The 9,976-nt window shown below is 38.0% G+C and overlaps 2 protein-coding genes across 2 annotated transcripts in view; one reads left to right on the top strand and one right to left on the bottom strand.

The window, feature by feature from the left end:
* On the top strand, window positions 719-9,500 carry LOC104741383 (MAP3K epsilon protein kinase 2). Its single transcript, XM_010462273.2, has 24 exons — window positions 719-1,044; window positions 1,182-1,316; window positions 1,411-1,431; window positions 1,532-1,605; window positions 1,685-1,775; window positions 1,850-1,933; window positions 2,027-2,128; window positions 2,306-2,437; window positions 2,599-2,670; window positions 2,779-2,882; window positions 3,023-3,122; window positions 3,249-3,611; window positions 4,772-5,104; window positions 5,183-5,227; window positions 5,416-5,595; window positions 5,685-5,768; window positions 6,040-6,137; window positions 6,229-6,312; window positions 6,641-7,365; window positions 7,465-7,835; window positions 7,980-8,114; window positions 8,281-8,684; window positions 8,832-8,946; window positions 9,030-9,500. Exons 1-24 carry the CDS (start codon window positions 985-987, stop codon window positions 9,204-9,206), a joined length of 4,089 nt encoding a protein of 1,362 aa, XP_010460575.1. The 5' UTR covers window positions 719-984; the 3' UTR covers window positions 9,207-9,500.
* LOC104703820 (polygalacturonase QRT2-like) overlaps window positions 9,437-9,976 on the bottom strand; it is a 3,436-nt gene continuing 2,896 nt past the window's right edge. Inside the window, exon 9 of the mRNA XM_010419899.1 lies at window positions 9,437-9,444. Within this exon, the coding sequence (XP_010418201.1) occupies window positions 9,437-9,444 (8 nt within the window). The remainder of the gene's footprint in view (window positions 9,445-9,976) is intronic.

The following is a 9,976-nucleotide window of genomic DNA, read 5'->3' as shown; positions in this document are numbered from 1 at the left end:
ATCGTAATTTCATATGTTTTGATTTAATTATTTTTTTTGGAATTTTTCTATATAAAATATACTTTTTTTTTACAAAAAGTACATGCTTATTTTTTTTTTAAGTTCACCTAAACATTTAAAATCTAATTGTTTGAAGCAAAGGTAAGATTTGATTAGATTACAATTTTGATTGGTCGTGCGCGGTAGATATCTGATTATCCTGATTCTGCCAATCAAAACAGATTATATCTTAATTTCGCCAATTAAAACACATTATCGTAATTCCGCCAATTAGAACAATAATAAGAGATTTTCAAATCTGAATTGTTGATAAGATAATACTATACACGTAGATTCTCTATATAATCAACGGAAACTGAAACTAGATAAAAAAAAATAGTTCAAAAACATAGTCGACATCACCATGAAACTCTACAGATCTTCGACTAAGCTATCCAACAATCAACAAGTGGATATGAAACAAATTCAACTTCAATTCCAAGCAGCAAAGCTTCTCCCTTTGGGCGGGCCGAAGAGAAAAGGTTTAGTATGATTTACTCTTTTCATTATCATACTTATGTGTGTGTGTTTTCCCCTCTAACTTTTGAGGCTATTAGAACATTACTTAGTTAAAAAGGGGTGAAATCGAAAAGAAATAAAAAGGTAAGGACCCCAAAATAAAAAAGAGAATACTTTGTGGCCTGGCGCCTGAGAGGAATCGACAAAAAAGTATCTCTCCGGCTAATACAGTTCGTCAGAATCCAAACCTTAATTCTGTATAATTTTTTTGATTAATTTTATAATTAAAATTTCACAACTGTATTAGGGCTGGCAATTATGATCTTCAAACCCCATCTCGATTCCTTCGATTTTTGTTCTCAAAATTAAAAAAAAAAAAAAAAACCCTAAAATTCTTTGATTTTGTTTCTCCTGAATTTTCCCTCGTAAAATAAAAATAAAAATGGAGTCTTGAGTAGGCAATTTTGTTTGGGTGCATTCTCAGAGATGGCGAAACAGATGACGTCATCCCAGTTCCACAAATCAAAGACTCTCGACAACAAATATGTGAGCTTTCTCCACAATTCTGGGTTTTTAGCTTTTGGTCTAGCAAATTTGAAATTGGAATGCTTTTCAATCTTTGTGGAGTTTGATTAAATTGATTGAAGTCACTCAAAGGTTTGTGCTTTTTTTGTTGAGGGCAGATGCTGGGAGATGAAATTGGTAAAGGAGCTTATGCTCGAGTTTATATAGGATTAGACCTGGAGAATGGAGACTTTGTTGCTATTAAACAAGTCTCTTTAGAAAATATTGCTCAAGAGGATCTTAACACCATTATGGTTTGTTTACTTTCCTTTTTATTTCTGTTCTAAATTTCATCTCAGTATCACTGACTCTGAATCCTGTTTTTGTTGTGGGGGTCATTTTCATCAGCAAGAAATCGATCTCCTTAAGGTAGCTTCTTTCTTCCATATCCTGCAATTATTTCAAATTGCACATTCTTTATAACCGGTTGAGATGCAGTCTTCCTTTCTAACATGATGCGTCAATGCAGAACTTGAACCATAAAAACATTGTCAAGTATCTTGGATCATTGAAGACAAAGACTCACCTTCACATTATTCTGGAGTAAGTCATACTTTTGTGTTTATTTTGGTCCACGCTGGACTACCGTCTGGAAACTCATGTCCAATTATGTGTGTTGCAGATATGTTGAGAATGGCTCTCTCGCAAACATTATTAAACCAAATAAATTTGGTCCTTTCCCTGAGTCGTTGGTGACTGTTTACATTGCACAGGTCCGTATATATCTTTTTTTTTTCTAGTTGAGTTAAGTTTCTTGAAACACTTTTGGACTAACTAGTGAATACAGGTCTTGGAAGGTTTAGTATATCTGCATGAGCAGGGTGTCATACATCGTGATATCAAGGGTGCAAATATTTTGACAACGAAGGAGGTGTGTTTTTAGTTCAAGATCTGTTGTATTCTGAGATGGACAAGATTCTTCTTTGCTGTCCTTCCTTAAATACTTGACTATCTCATACTTCAGGGACTTGTTAAGCTTGCTGACTTTGGAGTTGCCACTAAACTAAATGAGGCTGATTGTAACACTCACTCAGTGGTCGGAACTCCTTACTGGATGGCTCCTGAGGTACATCTTTGATAATATATTTATCTTCCTCCATCATATTCTGTATAGGTCAAATATTCGTATGTAATTTCTAAAATTGGACTTTGTTCTTGTTCTGACAAAAGGATGTTGTTTTCTCCTATAAAAAACGTATAACTGATTATGTGTGGACTGACGGATACTCAAACTTTGTTTTAGGTTATTGAATTGTCAGGAGTTTGTGCTGCTTCTGACATTTGGAGTGTTGGATGCACTATTATTGAACTTTTGACATGTGTACCTCCTTACTATGATCTGCAACCCATGCCAGCCCTCTACCGCATTGTTCAGGTTTTTCCATCATTTACGAGTTTGCTTTAAGTTAATTAAATTTAGGTTTCTCTTCCTTCCCCTATTCGTATTCTTCCTTGTTTTAAATCACTTCCTTCCTGCAATAATGCAATAGCTGTTAGCAATCACTTAAAAGTATTCCTTTTCTGGTTTTGTTTCAGGATGATACCCCTCCTATTCCCGATAGTCTTTCTCCCGATATTACAGACTTCCTACGTCTGTGCTTCAAGAAGGTATAGCTTGTTACAATATTGTTTAATAACTCTACCTACCGAAACCTAGGCATTTTGATTTATCTGATATCCAGTATATACATCTGATTTGTATCTTGCATATTACAGGATTCCAGGCAGAGGCCTGATGCGAAGACACTTCTCTCTCACCCTTGGATACGGAACTCTAGACGAGCACTGCGATCATCACTTCGGCTTAGTGGAACCATCAGGCTAGAACCTGTATCTTTTACGTTAACTTGTGGAAGAATATTTCAAATTTTATTATCTATCTCCCCGTAGGGGTTCGTTACAAGTGTTCGTTGCTTTCATTAACCTGTATTTCTGTCTTTGGGCACTTCATCCTTTGCAGATATATTAAGGAACCTGGTTCAAGTTCAGAGAAGGATGATGAAGGTAGTCAAGAAGTAGCTGAAAGCCTTTCAGCAGAAAAAATGGGGGTGACAAAAACTGTAAGATTCATTAGCTCTTTTTATTATCAATTAATCTTTTGGAGATGCCTAGAGATGAGCAGTATACTGCATTAAAACCAGAGATGAACTTTGCTATAGCTACTGATCCAGTCCTATTGTGTCCAGAACTCGAGAAGCAAATCACCTGTGGTAGGTGTGGCGAGTTTTAGGTCTGAGAAAGATCAATCTTCACCTGATCTTGGTGCAGAAGGAACGGATTCAGAAGATGGTCTTAATTCGGATCAAGTTCCTAAATTGTCTATCCACGATAAGTTTTCTCGTATTTCTTCAGATGCAAAGGGGACATCTCAAGATGTAATAGAGAATCATGAGAAATCCGAATCTGATGAACCTGGAAATCTTGAAAGGGAAGCTTCTGAAGGTAGAAGAACTACTATAGCAACAAAGCAGGTTGGAAAAGAAAGTTCTATCCAGGTGGAGCAGTTACCGCATAGTTTTAGCCAAAAAGGTGAAGATGGGCTTCGAAAGGTCAGTTGTGTTTTGTTAGTCATTCTTGCCCAGGTACTTATTTAGATTATATGGTAAATCAAGAGCGAGTATGCTGTGCTTTGTCTGTTGAGTTAATTGATAAGTTCTTCTTTCTTAACTGACAAAAAACAAAACACTTTGCTGAGTTTGTGCTGTAATAGGTAACCTCTCTTTTTTTTGGCGTTTTTACTAAGACTTCTATAATGAGCTACTTTTGTTTGTTGTTGGGATTTGATCTTGTATGCTTCAAGATCTTATCGCAATACTTTCCCTTATTTTGTAGTAGATGCTTTATTTTATGAAAAGNCCTAGAGATGAGCAGTATACTGCATTAAAACCAGAGATGAACTTTGCTATAGCTACTGATCCAGTCCTATTGTGTCCAGAACTCGAGAAGCAAATCACCTGTGGTAGGTGTGGCGAGTTTTAGGTCTGAGAAAGATCAATCTTCACCTGATCTTGGTGCAGAAGGAACGGATTCAGAAGATGGTCTTAATTCGGATCAAGTTCCTAAATTGTCTATCCACGATAAGTTTTCTCGTATTTCTTCAGATGCAAAGGGGACATCTCAAGATGTAATAGAGAATCATGAGAAATCCGAATCTGATGAACCTGGAAATCTTGAAAGGGAAGCTTCTGAAGGTAGAAGAACTACTATAGCAACAAAGCAGGTTGGAAAAGAAAGTTCTATCCAGGTGGAGCAGTTACCGCATAGTTTTAGCCAAAAAGGTGAAGATGGGCTTCGAAAGGTCAGTTGTGTTTTGTTAGTCATTCTTGCCCAGGTACTTATTTAGATTATATGGTAAATCAAGAGCGAGTATGCTGTGCTTTGTCTGTTGAGTTAATTGATAAGTTCTTCTTTCTTAACTGACAAAAAACAAAACACTTTGCTGAGTTTGTGCTGTAATAGGTAACCTCTCTTTTTTTTGGCGTTTTTACTAAGACTTCTATAATGAGCTACTTTTGTTTGTTGTTGGGATTTGATCTTGTATGCTTCAAGATCTTATCGCAATACTTTCCCTTATTTTGTAGTAGATGCTTTATTTTATGAAAAGTTTGTTTATTACTCTCGGGAAGTAGGTTGTTGATGGCTGCTGTATACTGAGATGATGGCTTGCAAACTGACTAGATCTGCTATGCTTGTTATTTCTATCTTAAAGGCTCCGAAGACTTCCTCTAGTTTTGGTGGGAGTGAACTGACTAGATTTAGTGATCCTCCTGGGGATGCTTCTTTGCATGATTTGTTTCATCCACTGGATAAAGTTCCTGAGGGAAAACCAAATGAAGCCTCAACATCAATGCCTACGACAAATGTGAACGAGGGTGATTCTCCTGTTGCAGATGGTGGAAAGAATGATCTGGCAACAAAATTGAGGGCTAGAATAGCTCAGAAGCAAATGGAGGGTGAAACGGGGAATTCACAAGATGGTGGTGATCTTTTCCGCTTAATGATGGGTGTTTTGAAAGATGATGTTATTGACATTGATGGCTTGGTATGCTCTGTCTCAAGTATGCAGGTTTGATAATTCAAGTAGTATGCTGTTAACATATAGTCATATCTTGTTTCTCAGGTATTTGATGAAAAAATGCCCGCGGAAAATCTTTTTCCTCTGCAGGTATTCTGCAATTTTATATCCTGAGCTTTTAGCCATCTTTGATCATATAATGCTACTTGACCGACCCACTCCATACTCTGAGAATAATTAGGTGTTGAAAAGCAAACCAAGGCTTCTCAACTCAATTTATTAGTTTCTATTGTTGTGTGAATTTAGATCTTAGTAATTAATTGGTTAAGTTTTTATAGGCAGTCGAGTTCAGCAGATTGGTGAGCTCCTTAAGGCCAGATGAATCAGAAGATGCAATTGTAACTTCTTGTCAGAAACTTGTTGCCATGTTTCGTCAGAGACCTGGGCAGAAGGCAGTATTTGTGACACAGCATGGTTTCCTCCCTCTAATGGATCTACTTGATATTCCTAAATCTCGAGTACGTTACTTGTAACCAAGCAGGTTTTTTTGTTGTCTTTCATCATCAGTAGTTGGCTTATGCTTGTGAATCTTTTTTGGTGTTTTCAGATAATACATGCCATGCTGCAACTGATAAACGAAATCATAAAAGATAACACCGACTTCCTGGAAAATGCTTGTCTCGTTGGTCTCGTAAGTATTACTCTCCATTTGATAGCTGACTTGATGAATCACCAGTAGTTCCTTGGTATTGTTCGGTGGAATCGACAATCAAAGGCTCCTGTCTACATTTTTATCTTAAATGTCGAACACCAAACACCATTTCGACAGCTAAAAGCCTTTTTGAGAAAAATCGTAGATAATTCAAAAACGGTGTTGTTACATTATCACCCTAGTTTTCACGATGTTCTCAAATAGACAAAAAAAATCCCGTGAAAGTTGATTATTCCTTGTGAAATGGCAGATTCCTGTGGTAATGAGTTTTGCTGGTTCTGAGAGGGGTCGTACTCGAGAAATTCGTAAGGAAGCAGCATACTTCTTGCAGCAGCTTTGTCAGTCAAGGTTACGAGTCATCAAATACATATTTATTTGCTTCACTTTTTTTTTTAGCTTTTCTGTAAGTCATATAGTTGATTTGGTAGCTTCTTTACAGCTCCTTAACGTTGCAAATGTTCATAGCTTGTCGTGGAATACCTGTTTTGGTGGGATTTCTTGAAGCAGATTATGCCAAACACAGGTGGGTTCAGTTTACCGTCTTCTTACAGTGTCTGGACTACTTTCAATTATATAAAGTGCTGAAATATATCCATTGTTTCGTCTAAAGGACTTGGAATTTATCCTACGCAGTGATTCCTGGGTTATTACCATTCCCATCAGCATCTGATTTTGTATTTAAACCTGTTGTCCTGCCTACTTTATGTGATGTGTGTTTCTTCTTTTGAAAACGGCTGATGCATTTCTAAATAGCTGACCATTTTCTTGATTTAGCTCTTCTCTCTTTAATCAATTCTGTTCCTTTTCGCTCTTTATGTGCTACTAAATTCTACTGATTTGAGCTTTTTCAGGGAGATGGTACACTTAGCTATTGATGGGATATGGCAGGTATTTAAACTCAAAAGATCCACCCCGAGAAATGTTTTCTGCCGTATAGCAGCAAAGAATGGAATTCTTCTTAGGCTAGTCAACACTCTTTATAGCTTGAGTGAGGCAACTCAACTGGCTTCTATGTCAGGGGACGCATTGATTGCGGATGGTCAAACTCCACGAGCACGCTCTGGTCAACTTGACCCTAACGATCCTATTTCTAGTCAGCGTGAAACTTCACTCAGTGTGATTGATCATCCTGATGAGTTGAAAACTAGATATGGGGGTGGTGAAGAGCCTTCTCATGCTGTGATTTCAAATTCTCGAAGGTCAGATGTCCGTCAATCAGATGCCTTGCACCCAGATGGTGATAGGCCTAGATTAAGCAGTGTTGCCCCAGATGCCACAGAAGATGTTGTAAAACAACATAGGATATCTCTCTCTGCCAATAGAACATCAACTGATAAACTTCAGAAAATGGCGGAGGGTGCGTCTAATGGTTTTCCTGTTACTCAGCCAGATCAAGTTCGACCTTTGCTTAGCATGTTGGAGAAAGAACCCCCTTCAAGAAACTTATCTGGTCAACTGGATTATGTAAAGCATATCACTGGCATAGAGAGACATGGAAGTAGACTTCCTCTTTTGCATGCGTCAAACGAAAAGAAAACCAATGGAGACCTAGATTTCTTAATGGCCGAATTTGCAGGTAATTTAAAAAATTTGTATTTAGGAAGACTGTTCATATTGTAAGCACATACGTATATGATTTTTTCGCCTGTGCCGTATCATTACATTGTTTCTTCAGAAGTCTCTGGACGTGGAAAAGAAAACGGAAATCTTGATACTATGCCTAGATATTCCAGTAACATGATGACTAAGAAGGTTATGGCTATCGAAAGAGTCACTTCGACGTGTGGGATTGCATCTCAGACAGCATCTGGTGTACTGTCAGGTTCGGGTGTTCTAAATGCTAGACCTGGAAGTAACACATCATCTGGTTCACTTGCCCATACGCTGAGTGCAGATGTTGCAAAGGAATACTTGGAGAAAGTGGCTGATCTGCTTCTCGAATTTGCTCGAGCTGATACATCAGTTAAATCATACATGTGCAGCCAAAGCTTACTCAGTCGTCTGTTCCAGATGTTCAACCGTGTTGAACCTCCTATTCTGTTGAAGGTATTTCAAAAATATTATAAAGTTCCTTTTTTTTTTCTCCAGCAGTGCTTCATATGATGTTTCCATTTTTACTTTGGCCAAGCTTGGATGTGTGGTTTAGAGGATCTTCAGGTTGCATGCTTATAACGCCTTTTATTTGTCCAGATACTGGAGTGCACCAATCACTTATCGACGGATCCCAATTGCTTGGAGAATCTTCAGCGTGCAGATGCAATTAGGCTCTTGATCCCCAACCTTGAGCTTAAGGATGGGCCTCTTGTTAATCAGATCCATCACGAGGTTACCTTCTTGACTTGCATGGAGATAGCCTCTGTCTGTCGGTTATAACTTGTTGTCTAGTATGCTGTTTGAAATATTGAAGTTTGGACTCTTGTTCTAGTTCTTATATCATTCGTTGTTGCTTTTAGTCAATTTAACTCAAACCAACGTTTGTAAAATTGTGTAGGTACTTAGTGCCCTGTTCAACCTCTGTAAGATAAACAAGAGGAGGCAGGAACAAGCGGCTGAAAATGGAATCATTCCGCACCTGATGCTTTTCATCGTGTCGGATTGTCCTCTAAAACAATATGCATTGCCACTACTATGTGATATGGCTCATGCATCTCGGAATTCTAGAGAGCAGCTAAGGGCCCACGGCGGTCTGGATGTTTACCTGAGTTTACTCGATGATGAATATTGGTCAGTAATAGCCTTGGATTCAATTGCTGTTTGCTTGGCGCAAGACATTGACCACAAGGTGGAGCAGGCATTTCTCAAGAAAGATGCAATTCAGAAATTAGTTAACTTCTTCCAGAACTGCCCAGAGAGACATTTTGTGCACATATTGGAGCCATTCTTGAAGATTATCACGTATGTATCTCTTTTCTTTTGAATAGTTATCTATCTTTTCAAAATTAGTTAGAACTATGACTGAAGTTGCCACTTGTTAAGTCCTCTGATACTGAATCTGTTATATCTCCTCAAGTATGGACTACTCCTTCTCTTTGTTGAATCCAGGAAATCACCTGATATCAATAAGACATTAGCATTATATGGATTGACCCCATTACTTATTTCAAGACTAGACCATCAAGATGCGATTGCTCGACTTAACCTCCTGAAACTCATTAAGGTAACGGGTAGTTTGATTATCCAAGTCCTCGCTTATCTTGTTCTTGGTGCTGAGTGTTTGGTTTTGGCGATCAATGGAAACAGGCTGTTTACGAGAAGCATCCAAAGCCAAAACAGCTGATCGTAGAGAATGATCTTCCTCAGAAACTGCAGAATCTGATAGAAGAACGACGCGATGGACAACGTTCAGGAGGCCAAGTTCTGGTGAAGCAAATGGCAACATCTCTCCTGAAAGCACTACACATCAACACCGTCTTGTGAGTGTACATTAATCCCATTTTTGCAGGAAGAACTCACCCAGCTAAGTGTATATCATCTTCCCTTTACAACAACAGATTTGTAATTGTTAAGGTTGTGTGTCTCTCTAGTGTTTTTTACTTCTCGAGAGATGCCAACACTTCTGGTTTTTGTAGTAAATTCCTCAAGAGAACTTTTTGGAGGAATGTCTTTTTTGGTGATATTTGATCCCATTTTTTTTGGTGTGGACATGATCAGTGATCTGATTTCATTTAATCATATAATGAATGAAAATGCATTATGTTTTTATTTTAAGTAGTGCTCAGAGGCTCAGTCGAATACATCTCTAGAATTAGGATCAACGTCAAATATTTCAGAAATCAATCACATTTGTTTTACTTCTAACCAAGATCCCCTAATTGTATAACCTTACAGTCCCCACTTTATCAATTATCTCCATAAAAAACCTACTTCAAACATGGATTATATCAATACTCTATATATACAAAAATCAAGACCAAATTTCGAGTACATATAGAAATAGACTGATATCGATCCGTGAATACTAAGTTTTCTCTTGGGGATCAATTGCAAAGAGGAGAAACGTTTCCTAGGGTGTTCAACCTCACATTGGAGCAAGAAGCTTTGGAGACATCTTGTTGGGTTTGGTCGACCAATTTAACGTTTTGCATTGAAATTCCTCGACATGGGATGCTCTTGCTGCACGCAAAGTTCACAGCTACCGGTCTTGAGCTCGTCCCTTGTATGTTTTTGTACAACACATTGCTCACTTG

The sequence above is a fragment of the Camelina sativa genome, chromosome 1 (genome assembly GCF_000633955.1).
Source record: "Camelina sativa cultivar DH55 chromosome 1, Cs, whole genome shotgun sequence".
Taxonomy (NCBI): Eukaryota; Viridiplantae; Streptophyta; class Magnoliopsida; order Brassicales; family Brassicaceae; genus Camelina; species Camelina sativa.
The sequence above is the reverse complement of the archived record's forward strand: the minus strand, read 5'-3'. Positions and strand labels throughout refer to the sequence as shown.

What these genes read in the sequence shown, in the direction of transcription:
- LOC104741383 (XM_010462273.2), top strand. Translation starts at nt 985, where the DNA reads ATGGCGAAACAGATGACGTCATCCCAGTTCCACAAATCAAAGACTCTC. An exon ending in AAGAAATCGATCTCCTTAAG is followed by an intron (nt 1,432 to 1,531) that starts GTAGCTTCTTTC and finishes GCGTCAATGCAG; the next exon opens with AACTTGAACCATAAAAACAT. An exon ending in TACGTCTGTGCTTCAAGAAG is followed by an intron (nt 2,671 to 2,778) that starts GTATAGCTTGTT and finishes TGCATATTACAG; the next exon opens with GATTCCAGGCAGAGGCCTGA.